The 13,415-nt window shown below is 53.1% G+C and overlaps 1 protein-coding gene across 1 annotated transcript in view; it reads right to left on the bottom strand.

The window, feature by feature from the left end:
* Positions 1-560: 560 nt before the first annotated feature.
* Fam83f (family with sequence similarity 83 member F) overlaps positions 561-13,415 on the bottom strand; it is a 29,707-nt gene continuing 16,852 nt past the window's right edge. Inside the window, exons 2-5 of the mRNA XM_055603081.1 lie at positions 11,414-11,581; positions 10,839-10,960; positions 9,056-9,735; positions 561-2,000 (exon numbers count right to left, since the gene is read on the bottom strand). Coding sequence (XP_055459056.1) covers positions 1,951-2,000; positions 9,056-9,735; positions 10,839-10,960; positions 11,414-11,581 — 1,020 coding nt within the window. The 3' untranslated portion in view covers positions 561-1,950. The remainder of the gene's footprint in view (positions 2,001-9,055; positions 9,736-10,838; positions 10,961-11,413; positions 11,582-13,415) is intronic.

The raw sequence follows: 13,415 nt of genomic DNA, 5'->3' as shown, positions 1-13,415 counted from the left end.
GGAGAACAAGGCGGTGAAGTGTTAAACAAGGTGGCTAGGACCCAAGTGGGAGATGTCGCAGGACAGGAAACCTCCGGGGAGCCAGCCAACCTCAGAGCCAAAGCACCACGCTCAAACTACCCCGGAGTTCAGGAGCTGGAGGCCGGCCTGAGCCACATCCTACAGCACAGGGCCTGGCACCTCTCCCAACAGACTTTGCTGTGCTGGTCACTAGGCTACTTGTGATGGGGGACTTGGGGCTGGCAGCTGACCGTCACCCAGATGGAGTCTTTTCTGAAACAGCCTTTGAAAGTTTCTCGACTAAAGCTTGTGTCTCAGTGAGAGAGAAGCAGCATGGTGAGGAAGAGCACTCTCTCCAGCTGTTGTCCGCTGGGGAGAGGGAAGATAGCCTCAACAGAGTTGCTTAGGAGCCGGTCTCTTCCCTAGCCTCAGGTGACCATTCCCCCCCGTCTAGGTATCTGTACCCCCCATCTTCCAGGGGTGTAACAGGCCACTGCCATGTCCCATGGGCCTCTCCACTTTCCTCCAGAACGAGCACACGCCACATGGCCAGCCTTGAATCAGGAAGCACTTACCAGAAGTGTTTAATTCTCACAAAGACTTGGGAAGCCACAGTGGGAAGCTAACCTCGAGGGCACAGGGGGATTCTGGTCTGAGGCCATCATTAGTCTCCTTCTTCCTCCCCACCAGCAGGGAGGCCAGACACAGGCACAGGCCGCTACGTGTCCCCCCACCTCCATAGCCTACAGCGCCTCCTCCCTGTCTCTCACCAGCTGCCTCTGCAGATGCCCAGGTCCCTCCTTGGTTCTAGTGGTACCCAGAGTTTAGTTGGGAGGCCTGGAAAGGCTTTTGTGTGGCCCTCTGCCCCTCTGCCACTCAGCCTGTCCAGGAGGGCTGACCCAGTCTGTAGTTAGGCGACTTCTGGGTTGATGCTTTCTCTCCCTCAGCCTAGACAGGGCACTGTGAGGAGAGGTAGCTGCTTGCCCTGACAATTAGGCCAACCTGTTTTAGAGAAACTGAGGCTCTGAAGAACAGCCTGACACTTTAGAGGAGGCTAAGGCTAGTTTTTGGCTGAAATTTCACTGAGGAAGCCCTAATGGGTGAAGAAGGCCAAGAACCATCAGGGAAAAAAAAAATACAAATGTTCTTGTCCCAGGGTGCGGCCCCCTCTCCTCCAAGGACCCCGTCCTCCACAAGGTCTGTAAACAAAAGCTCCCTGAAAGGAGCAGGCAAAAAGAAAGGCACTCTAGGGAGGCCCAGTTTTCAACAGCACCATCCAGCGAGCCCTGGGGCTCTCAGGCCAGGCTTGCTATGACAGTATAGGAGGAAAAGGGGCTCTTCACGGTCAGATCCTGCCACTAGCTGGAGGCTGCAGTATCCCCAACCCCGCCCCAATTCCACTCAGAGGAGCCAGCAGGAATGGGTGCCCATAAGGCCACAATAGCCAATGTCCCAGATGTTTCAGCTGTATCTTCTACCTGGAGTTTCAAGGCTGGAGCAAGACTGGCTCAGAGTATCGCCTTCTTCACCCTTTTCCACCAACTTCTGGATTATGGGGAACTAGACAGCACCAGAAGTCCAAGGAAAAGGCCAAGAGGCTGGGGCTGCCCTGGACATCCTGTCCTACCAAGGCAGGAAGAACGACCCTTGTCCCACCTGAGGACAGGTTGGCATAAACGAGAGCAGACGATAGGCAAGCTTCTACTTCATGTAAACAAGGCCACAGCGTTCCTTGTGCAGCTATCTTGGTCTGCCACAGACACGGAATGGTTGAGACGCTTCAGATCCTGCTACCTGGGATCCCGGCCCTAGGGCTGGATGGAGGCTGCAGGGTAGAAGGCCTCGTGAGGGTCTGACGTGGAACCCGGTGCAGGGTACAGGCCATGCTCTCCTCAGCACAGCACGGGATGAGTGGGTATCTGCAGGGCCTGCCCACCACTACCCTGCAGCTCAGGAGATGACACAGTTGCTGCGCTTGGTGACACTGGGGCTTCCTTTACCTGTGGAGACAGAGCACAGACGCGGAGGGCGTAAGTTACAAGACCCAACCCTGGACCATCCATACCACGGCAAGTTTGGAGTTCAGGGCTAATACCTCTCTTCTAAGCTGCTGATCTCAAATTCAGGGCAACAGGGTGATTAGGAGAACAGCCTCACGGCAACCAGAGGATCCCTGTGATTGGAGCCATCAAGCGGTCTGTTCTCCTGACCAAAGACAGGGACTCAGGAGTCGGCCATCAATGACTTAGGAGATTCCTGTCACTAACAGCTAAACGCTGTCGGCAGCTTCAGTCTCTCGGAGTGAAATCAAGGGCACTCTCAGGGACCCCAGCAAGAGCGTATGGGGTAGCAACGATGACGGCCAGAACCACTCCCCCTACTGAAGCAAGCAGTAGCCTTGCTGCTGAAGTGGTCAGGGTCAGGGCCAGGGCCAGTGCCAGACCCTGGCCTTGCAGGCTGGTCTCAGCTCCTACCACGCAGGCAGCTGAGCTGGAGAAGGAGAGCTACGCCCAGGGGCAGTGGGCAGGGTGGTCACTGCTCAGGGGTGGTCCAGGTGAGAAGGGAGCGGCACAGGCCATGAGGGTGCGAGGGCTGCCTTTCTCTAGACTGCCTCTCCCTCCCCTTCCTGTCTCCGAATCTATTTCTACCTCCCTCACAATCCTTGGAAAAAGGAGTCAGCAGTTTTCATGACTGAACCCGCTCTGAACTCTGGGATAGCAGCGAAGGGGAGCTGTGAGGCAAACCTGACACCTCTGGCTGGCCCTGGAGGCACCGGACAGGTGAAGGCAGAGTCCACATCCTCACAATGCCTGCTGGCTGCTTTCCCCAGGTGGAAGCCACGGTGTGACTTCCTGCCTGTTCCTCCTGGTACAGTGAAGACAATCTCCCCGGCGCTCACACCACCTTCCATAGCACTTCAGCTGTGAATTTAATTAAGGTGAAGACTGCCTCTTGTGAGTTGTAGTAGCAGAAGAGCACTGGGCAGGGCCAGACCTAAAACTCTGGTGCTTCAGTCCCTTCCTGAGTCCCAGGCCTGTGGAAGGCTGCGCTGCCCACACCTGCTGTCTGTGTTCTACTAGCCACGGCCTCACTGGGGCTACAATGAACTCACCCCTCTGGACTCAACTGTAAAACCTGCCCCACCCTCCTGGGTGTCCCTCAGACTCAGGCAAACGACTGCCTAGGAGGAGGTAGACCAGGGAACCGGCGGATTTCTGTGGTGGTGCTGAGAGCTGTGTCTGGTGATGAAGCTCTGTGAAAGTCATTAAATTCTACCGCCCTGGAGCCCCTCGCTGCTGCAGCAGCAGCGGATGCACAGTTCCCACTTCCTCTCCTCAGTGGCATTTTCTGTTTGCTTCGGCCTGGCAAGCAGATGCCCAGAGCCCCCCCGAGAGGCAGGAGCTCCGGAGGCAGGTAAGCAGAATCAATCTCTGGATTCAGAAGCGGGACAGGGGTGTGCCAAGGGTACAGGAGCACCCACAGCGCCTGTGCCTTGCCAGATCCCTCCCAGAGAAGCTGGTCTTTAGCAGGCCCCAACCCTTTGATATGTAGGCTTGGATGCCAGCCTGGAGATATCCCTTATCCTCGGGATTCATTTCCATGGCTCTGACAGAGAGAGAAACATGCTTGATGGGAAATTCTCTGTGTTCCATCTTTCCTTCCATGTTAATTTACCAGGAAACTGCCTCAGACCCACTCAGATTAGCGTGGAAGAATTACACCAACCACCCAAGCAATCTCTTTATGAAGTGTGGTGGCAGGGAAGCGAATGGCCCAAAGACTTCTGTGAGAAAACCAGGTTGCAAAAGGATTATCACTGCCAGGTTGGCAGTGGTGGTGCGCACGCCTTTAATCCCAGCACTTGGGAGGCAGAGGCAGGCAGATCTCGGGAGTTCGAGGCCAGCCTGGTCTACAGTGAGTGCCAGGACAGCCAGGGCTACACAAAGAAACCCTGTCTCAAAACAAACCAAACAACCAACAAAAACCCCAAACCAAATCAAAACAAAACAAAAGAGGTTTAGCACTGAAAACCGGAAACGGGAATGAAGAGCAGAAGGAAAGGGCCACAGCAAGAGGCGCGAGGGAGACACGTGACAGCCTGGGGCATGTGCAACAACAGCCAGCAAGCAAGGTGCTTCAGGAGAAGGGGTGGCAGGGCACAACACGGAAAGTCACAACAGGGCTGTGATGACAGTAAGCTCCCTCTCCCTAAGCTTTTAGGCCTTCCTACTTTTTTATCTGGAACATTCTTACCCTGATGTCCATGTGTCCATTTGAGGCTCTGCTCCAGTGCCCTGTAATCAACGACGCCTTCCCTGGACACCCTGTACAACAGAGTCCCCACACCCCCTGCACTCAACCGTCTCCGGGGTAAAGGGCACAAGAAAGGGCTATTCATTCCATTTCCTGCTTAATTTAGAACAGTGCCCTACACAGCAAACATTTCAAAACCATATTCTTTTCTGTTTGTTTGTTTTCTTTTTCGGTTTTTCAAGATAAAACAGCTCTGTTTAACAGAGCCCTGTCTGTCCTGGACTCCTTTTGTAGACCAGGCTGGCCTCTCCAACTCACAGAGATCTGCTTGCCTCCGACTCCTAGGTGCTGGGACCACACCCAGAAGAAAACCATATTCTTACTGGATAAAATAAGCAAGAAGGTGATGTCTAGCTATTTGGAGTTCCAATCAGTACAAATGATGCTGGATGATGCAAGCTTACCCAGCACCTTACTGAGAGGGCGACCAGAGGCCCGGTAGCCACAGAGGAACTGGGAAGAGCAGCTCAGCTGCGTTGGAGAGACGACTCAGCAGCTAAGAACACCTGTTCTCTTTCGGAGGATCCGAGCTCAGTTCCCAGCACCACATGGTGGGTCACAAACACCTGTAGATCCAGTTTCAGGGGGAGCCAATGCCTCCTTCTGAACTATGCAGACCTCAGGTTCACATGTAGTGCACATACATGCATGCAGACACAACAACCACATACATGAGACGCGGTAAACCATACACATACCAACAGCACAGCTGCCTTGTCTCTGGAGCAGAAGTTGTTTACCTCAGCCACGTGACCAGAACCTCCTGTTGGTCACAGGGTCCAGAATAATCCGCTCTGACTACAGAGTCTACACAGCATTGGACCTTCTACACCTGCTCCTCAGGAGCAAAACTTGAGTGACATTCCGGAGAAGGGGACACAGATCCTCAGCCCTGGAAGCACTTCCCCACCTGTCCGCCCCGGTGAGGACTCAGATTTCCAGCAAAGACATCAAGAATCACCAGCCCCAAAGGGCAACGTAGAAGAGCCTGAAGTTCTCAAACCCAGTCCTAGCAACCACACTCTAAACTCAGAGAAAATATCCCAGGCCTTCCAGTCTATAACATCTCTAACCAGTGGAGACAGCTGCAGTTGCTTTAGGAGCCTCGGGGGCAGACCATGCTGTGCTTTCCTCACGGCCTGTCTGCGGACACAGGGGTTGGCCCTTCGTTCAAGGATCTTGTTCTCGGGGCGCTACCATCAAGCAAACAGTTGCAAAAGCCACCTGAGTTCTGAATGGCAGAATTTCACATCATGTCCCTTTCACAGTTGAAAACGAGGGCCCATTTTCCCACAATTCCCCGGGGAGGTTCAAGAATCCCCTCCTCTAACCTAGTGACTCCTGGGGGCAGAGCTCTGCCCAAGTCTCCTGTAACGAACTGCTTTGGTGCTGGTCTGAAGAGTCTCTGCATTGGGCTCCTGTTCAAAACGCAGATATCTACATTCAGTGCTTCATGACCTGCTAACGTCCCTGTTACCATGCACTGAATGAAGCAGACAGTGAAGGGCGGCTCTTTCTCCACTGAGGCACTGGAGCCATCATACGCTAACCCGACAGGAGTGAGTGCGTTCATGTGTTGGAGATCCTGAAACCCACTATTCTGTTACATGAATTTCTCTGATACTGGCATCCCTGTGTTATGCTTCTGATTTAATTTCGTGTTTAATTTTAAATTCTTGGCAGTGAGGATTGGTTAAAAGATGAAATGGATCTTCATGGCAACAGCTGTGATAAAGCTTTGGTTTCCAAAGCTGTTTTTTTACTGTCAGCACCACCAGCATTCCACATTTTGCTGAGCGTCATCAGTTCCTTAGTCTTTACTGATATGGTGAATGCCATCCAGAGAATGGTAGCTTTAGTTGACTAAATCCTGTTTCATAGTGGTTTTTAAAAAAAAAAAAAAAAATATGCAGATTTCTGAGCCCAGCCCAGCAGTGCAGACTCTATTCACAGGATTTCTAAACAAGGATGCCCCTGGCTGTGCCCTCCTGAGACTGGGAGATCTCTGTCCCTAGAGAGCCTGCCCTGAGATCCTGTATGGGCACAGGTGGCAAGTGGCCAGGAGACAGGAGCTAATAACCCAGTGCAGGGGCAAGGTTTAGTTAGAGAAAAAGAAAAAGGCAAAGGACACCCAGCTTCAGCCACTAGAGGGAGCTCTGGGTCTTCAAACTGCCAGACTAATTCCATTGTGCCCCCTACTCCCCCAACCCAACCCCAAAGGAATTGATTCTGTGAGATTCTCCCCAAGGCCACACCTGGGTTTGCAAAAATTTGCATGCTGTTTGACAACTATATACTTCTTATCAAGCAATTTTACAGGCTGTCAGCTTTTCCTGTCTTTCTCTCTTTCACCCACCCACCTCGTCTCTGACAAGAGAGTGCAGCGACAGATAGGACTGTTGGCATCAACTCAGGAGGACCTCAGCAGCCCTCCCAGCTAGAAGAGGAGACAGCCCCGAGAGGGGAGGGTGATGATTGTACCACCACTGTGGGCTGCAGCTTGAATGCTCCCAGTGGGAAGGGGATTCCTTCCCTGGATGGATTCCTTCTCTGAGGAAGTGGTTCCACCCCAACTCAAGTTCTAGCTCTCCCAGGATGGGGGCCCCTGCTGTGTGTGAGGTGTGTCGTCAGCTGCTCAGTGGCTGCCACCAGAAAGCACCAGAGGCCCCTGAACCTAAGACTTAGGAGGCAGAGAAGGTGTAGGAAGGGCCTCTGCAAGGAGAAACTCAGCCTGCTCATCTCTGCCTTTCAGCAAGAGTGAAACAGAGGCCAGAGGTCTCAGCAGAGATCTGGGATTTCAGGGCCTTGCTGGGGTGGCAGGATAGGTATGTGGGGGTACCACCTCTATGTTCCTCCTCAGGCTAGATGGGGGACACACTTCTTCAGCTCAGGGCCCTGGGTGCTTTGGAGTCTGCTCGTTGGCCCTAGGGTGCCCCAAGACAGGCAGCAGAGGCAAACACTAACTGCCCAAGTCATCTAAGCAGGGGAATCTGACACCAGAGGCATGGGGAAGGGACAAGACAATGGGCTTTGCGTTTCTATGGAAACAGCGCCTCAGGATGAGGGGCTGGGAAGAGATAGCTTCCACTTCACTTCCAGTCAGGAGTTGGGAAACAGCCCCTTTGTGGTTGGGCTCACCCCCTCCTCTTCCTTGCCAGGTGTTCACCATGGCAACCCTCCTTCCAAATAAGAGGCAAAGAGCATCTGGTGCTGGGGAGGCAGGGATGCCCCAGGGGAATGGGGGACCAGTCACTCCTCCCTTGACAGCCAAGGTCCAGGCCTGGCTTTGAGTCTGGCCTGCAGACATTTTCCATGTCCTGTATTTAATGTGCTTCTCCTGGGTTCCACCTGCATCTGGACTCAGAGTCGCCATGAGCGTGAGGAGAAACAAAGTCCCCATGAAGAACCTGTCTGCTGAGCCGCTCAGGAAGTGCAGACCCACTGCCTGCTGAGCTGCTCAGGAGCTGCAGACCCACTGGGGGCAGAGGGGTGCTCATATTGTGCCACATCACAGAGACCCCAGACCCGCCCTAAGAGGCAGCTGCATTCCTGGGTCCAACAGGACAGGAAGTGCTTCTAGTCAGAAGAAAAGCGGTGATTTCCCTGCTCTAGGTCCTGATCAGGTCAAAGACAGGGCTACAGGATACCTGCTTCCCGGGAGCCCTTGGGCTGCTTAGGAGAGACACATCACAATCGGCTTTCACATAGTGGGCTAGCCAGGAAGCTCAGCTCTCATCACTGCAAAGCCCTACAACCATAGAAGGAAAAATCCCAGCACAGAGCCCTCCCAACTCAGGGATGCTGAGATGAGCAAGGCTCCACAGCAGCCTGTTTGTCACCACCAGGCTCCTGAAAGGTCATACTGGGGACTGCTCTGGAGAAAAAGAAAAAAGACAAGGCTTCAAGGAGATCTAGGGAGATGGTTAGAAAAGACGTCACTGCATCACCAATCTCTCCTAGAGGACAAATCTGCTTTTCTTTCTTTCTTTCTTTCTTTCTTTCTTTCTTTCTTTCTTTCTTTCTTTCTTTCTTTCTTTCTCTTTCTCTCTTTCTCTTTTGTTTGTTTTTTGTTTTGTTTTGTTTTTCTCAGGGTTTCTCTGTGTAGCCTTGACTGTGCTGGACTCACTTTGTAGACCAGGCTAGCCATTTAACTCACAGTGATCCGCCTGCCTCTGCCTCCCTGAGTACTGGGATTATAGGCATGCACTACCTCACCCAGCTGGCAAATCTGATTTCCAAACAGACAGGTGGAAAACAGTTCTAACTTACCACAGAAACTGGGAAGCTGGCTGAGGGCATCAGTGGGTGAAAGTGGGGTATGTCTGACCAGGTTAGATCCTGATGGCAGCAGGGAATAGGGTGGCCTATTCTCACAGCCCTAGACTCCCAGCCAGGGCTGAGCTTTGTTTGTTCTTCGTGTATGAAAGCTTGTCACTTCTTTCACTGAGCTACTATGAAGGTGATCTGAATACCATCGAGGAGTGAGAGTCCTCACAGACCGTCCTGTGCCCACTGCGGTGCTGCACACCAAGCAAGGCCTGTTTCACTCCTCCCTCTCAGAGAGGGGGAACCTGAAACTTGGACTTGCAGTGACTTGCTCAGGGTCACCCGGTTCAGCGAGCAGAGCTAGACCAGGAATGGAGGCCCTTCTGACCCAGGAGCTCCTGCCTGCTTCCTGCCGGCAAGCTCTCCCCCGAGGCTGGGAGGCAGATCGTCTCTAAGGGCCATGTGTGTGGCTCACCTGACATGTTGGCACTAGAACCGTCGTTGGGCCTCTTCCCCAGAGGAAACTCCACATCGGCAAAAGTCTCCGTGGAAGGGGAGCTGGCCATGTTGTTGGGCACTGCCGGCCTCTTCACTCGTCGGCTGAAAAACCTGCTGCTGAAGCGCCTGCTTTCCTTGGCTGGGGTGGCCTCTCCATTGGCAGCTTCTCCTTTGCCATTCTGGGGGAGTGCCTCTCGGGACTTGTGCCTCAGGTCTGCGTGCATGTGAGAGACCATCCCGCCATCCTTCGGTCTCAGCGGTCTCGAGGGAATGGGCTCCACTGTGGGCAGTACCTGCTCTACTGTGACCAGGTCATTCAGAAAGCTCTCGAGACGCCGGGCAGACTCACCACCGCTACTGCCCTCTTCCTGTCCCTCTGAATCAGCTTCCCGTTGCTGCCGGGCGGCCCAGCGCATCATCTCTCCTGGAGGAGGGCGGCTGCCTGCCACTAAGGCGTACTTGGGATTGATGAGCTTGCGAGCTACAGTAGAGGAGTAGTTGAGGCCACGCCAGCCTGCCAGGCCCAGGTGCTGGTACAAGTTCACCTCCTCAGAGATAGCATACAGCTCCCGGAACTCTATGTCAAAGGGCTCCACGTTCTGCCCTGTCAGGAGCAAGAGAAGATTCCTGTCCACATAGGAGGAGCTCCAAGTAAAGCTGGGGACAGAAAAACAGAGACAAGGATGGCCCAAGACCTTGCCAGTGTCCTTCAACACTGTGTCCTAACCCCCACTGCCTGGCCTCAACCTGCCCTGTCACTGTGGACACACTGCTTGGTGCCCTCCTTTTCCTTCCCAGGGAGCTTGAGAACTCAGACCTGGATCCACAGCTACCTTGTCCTGTACCTTGTACCGTGTGGCTTGTAGGACCTACGGCAGAACATGCTACAGGGAGATGGCAGGCTCTTAACTCAAGGCTTAGAGGCTCAAATGAAATAACCAGCTAAATACCTCGGACAAACACATGCAATACTTGTACAACACAGCAACTAAGCTCTGCCACTGATACACTGTTCTACCCCGACCGATCATTCCCAGGGTGCACAGTGTCTGCAAAGCCCAGACTTTAACTGCAGAAGAGGACTGGGATCATTTATTTACTCATTGCTACAATGTGTTCAAGTCTCACCTAGATTTTCACTTTCTCAGAGGAAAAAGATGGCTCACAAACAGGTTCTCCTGTACCTGGTACTTTGCTTTTCAATTCAAATCCTGGAGTCATTGCTCTGTGTCACATCTGTGGTGCTTTGAATGAGGATGGCCCCCATAGGCTCAACTATTTGAATGACTGCTCCAGCACCACGCCTGCTTGCCTGCTTGCCTGCCATGACAGTCATGAACTCTAACCCTCTGGAACTGTAAGTCCCCAAATTAAATGCTGTCTTCTGTAAGGCACCTTGGTCATGGTGTTTTGTCACAGGAATAGAGAAGTAACTAAGACAAGATCTCACATCCCTTTCCCAGATCTTTTCCCTTTCACCTCCTGTTTTTCCCACCCCAAAACCATCCTCAAAGTACAACCAGCTGCCAAGGACGGTGACAAGCCAGCAATGCTTAATGCCTAGGAAGAGTTGCTCCTCCCTCTGGAATAATCCATCCACCAACAGAAAGTCTGGGGAAAGGAACCAGGTAGGGGTCTGCGATCAGGACAGACAATGCCTCTTAAAACCTGTGACTGTGGAAGCTCCAGGAGAGCCCGTTCCTGAACAATTACCACCCATACAGGTCTTCTGGGTGCTCCCCACGCCTGGCCCAACACACCTGTAAGATCCAGTGGCCACTTTGTCCCCATCCACCATCAGGAACCTCGATGAGAGAGTCCCCTTGATCTTTCCCATGGGCATGTAGAAGCCAACTCCTGTCACAGAGCGGACACGGATGTTCTGTTGAGAAGAGGAGAAAGACACCATTGCCCTGTCTGGGGAAACCTTGAGGCCCTGCACCAAGGCCTTGCTTTGGGAGAGGCCCATAGACCCTGACTGCTGAAGGAATCCTCTGCTTCCTTCAGCCTGGCATAGTTTACTTTCAACAAGCCTGGGGTGTTCTTACTCAAAGTTCCCCACCAGAAATCTATAGCGCTGTGTTGACTCTGACAGTGCTATGCACTGAGCACCCCAGAGCCGGGTCAGAGCTGCCTCCTCCAGCCTCAGCAGCTCTAGGACATATAAGCAGCTCCAGGATACATATGTAAGCAGTTACAAGTTCCTGAGTCATGGCTTCACATAGAAGGAAAAATACCGGGATCTTGAACATCAGTCTGAGCCCCTGAGCTTGGGAGGAGGAAGGAGGAAGAGCCGGAGGAAAGGGCCCACAACCTGTCCCAGGGATGAACTCACCCGAATGCGGAAGTCTACAAGCTCCAGGCCCTGACACATCTCCAAAAAGTACTTCACTCCTGCCTCATCCAGGATGATGTATACAGGGACCCGGCGCTTAGAGGCAGCATCCACAATGTCTTGGAATATATCCCCATCAGTGAAAAGATCCATGACCACAGCAATGACCTGAACAGAGAAGGTGCTGCTGAGCCATGTTGGGACTGATAAATGTTCTGAGACACACATGCCCAGAGAGGACCACCTTGCCTGAGAGCAACTGATGGCCAAGAGTCAAAAACCCTACCTGCCACCACTCCTGGGTTCTCCAGGCACCCACATTTCAGAGCACACTGAATTCCAGTGAAGAGCCTGAGGGTGCAGGCCCCCGTTGCTGGTACTTCATCTCGGATAAACCCCAGCCCACTCTGGAAATTTCCAGAACTCTTCAGAAGCCTTATCAGGAAAGGACTGGGAGTCTGGAAAGAGCTGTCGCTGCTACCCCCTGCCTGCCTGCTATGAGGAGGTACTATGGCAGAGGAGCCACAGCCACAGATCTTCATGAACAGCAGGCCTGGGCACTCTATCTCTCTGCAGCTGTGCAAAGTCCCGTGAGTCCTCGGTGCTGATGCTTGTAGAGCTTCAGTTGGCCAGGTACCCCTGACCTCTGATGTTCAGCCTTCCCTCCCCTCTCACCATTAAATTAAGAACAGTGCTTAGGAGCCCTCTCATACAAGCCCAGCCCTGACTGGTCCCCTTGGAAGCAGAAGCCTTTTTCACGCCAGGGAAGACCCAGTTTTTTAACTTGAGCTGCTTCCATTTTCCTGCATAGACCATCTCCCATCCCATCTCTAAGGGTTTTCTTGTGGGCCCCTAACACTGTAGACCCACCAACTTCTACTTATATGACCATACGCAAGATACTAGACCTCTGTAAGCCCACTTCTTCATCTGCAAAGTGGACATGCCTTAGACGTTATGTATTTGCCCTGAGGGTGCACGAGAAGGCATACAAAGCTCTGCACACCCCCACACATAGTGAGTCCTCAATCGACTGGAGCTGACAATACAGACTCTTCAGCCAGGCCAACTCTATACCTGCCTCATTAGTACCCTGGACTCCTTGGCAGGAAAATGGAGCTAATAAGGGCCCCTGTCTCAAAGTGCTGATGACTCAGTGGCACACATTGGCACTTAGAGCAATGCTGGGCAACGGTGAGTTCAATAGGCTTCCATCACACTGTCCCTGGCACATCCCCACCGTCACTGACACTCCACCAGGAGTCCAGCCTCTGGGGCCTCCCTATCCGCACGCTTCCTACAATGTCACTTAGCACTCTCCCTGGCTCTTTCATTTGCCAATCATTAACAAGCACATGGTGATTACTGGCCCCCCGCAGGCACAGTGACGATCTAAAGACAGGTAAGTTACAATTGCCACAGGATGATGATAAGCCGCTTACACAAAGTGACGGAGGCGTAAGGTGAAAGAGATAGTTAGGCAGGTGACATGTGGTGTGCGGCGGGAGACCGGCAGGCACTGCTTCTGGCCAGGCAAGGGGGAGCAGCAAGCAAGCACCACAGTGAACAGGATGTCCTAGGGTGCCATGGGAAAGAAACAGGGAGAAGGAAGTATTAGGGAGGACCGAGCGGGGAACTTGGCTGGGCTGCTATATGCGGGCGTGCCCTGGCGCCGAGCACCCCGGCCCAGCTGAGGGGAATGCGCCTTCCTTGCTTTGTGAGACCTGCAAAGTGAACATTTCTGACAAAAGGCCTGCTCCAGCAAGACAACCTGAGGTCCTTCATTTTAAGTTAACTTGGCTTGGGCCACAGAGTCCAGACGTTTAGTGAAACTCCATCCCGGATGTTTCTGAAGGTATATTTGGGGCTTTAACTAGAGAAGACTCCCCTCTACCGTGTGGGGCATTCTCCAACCCGTCTAAGGCCTCACAGACAAAGACCAGCTTCTCCTGAACAAGAAAAGCCACGTGTAAGCCACGTGTCTTGGGGCTTGGACTACAGC

This window comes from Psammomys obesus, unplaced genomic scaffold (genome assembly GCF_907164565.1).
Source record: "Psammomys obesus unplaced genomic scaffold, mPsaObe1.curated_primary_1811, whole genome shotgun sequence".
In the NCBI taxonomy this organism is placed as follows: Eukaryota; Metazoa; Chordata; class Mammalia; order Rodentia; family Muridae; genus Psammomys; species Psammomys obesus.
Note: the sequence above shows the minus strand (reverse complement) of the source record. Positions and strands in the feature narration are given on the sequence as shown.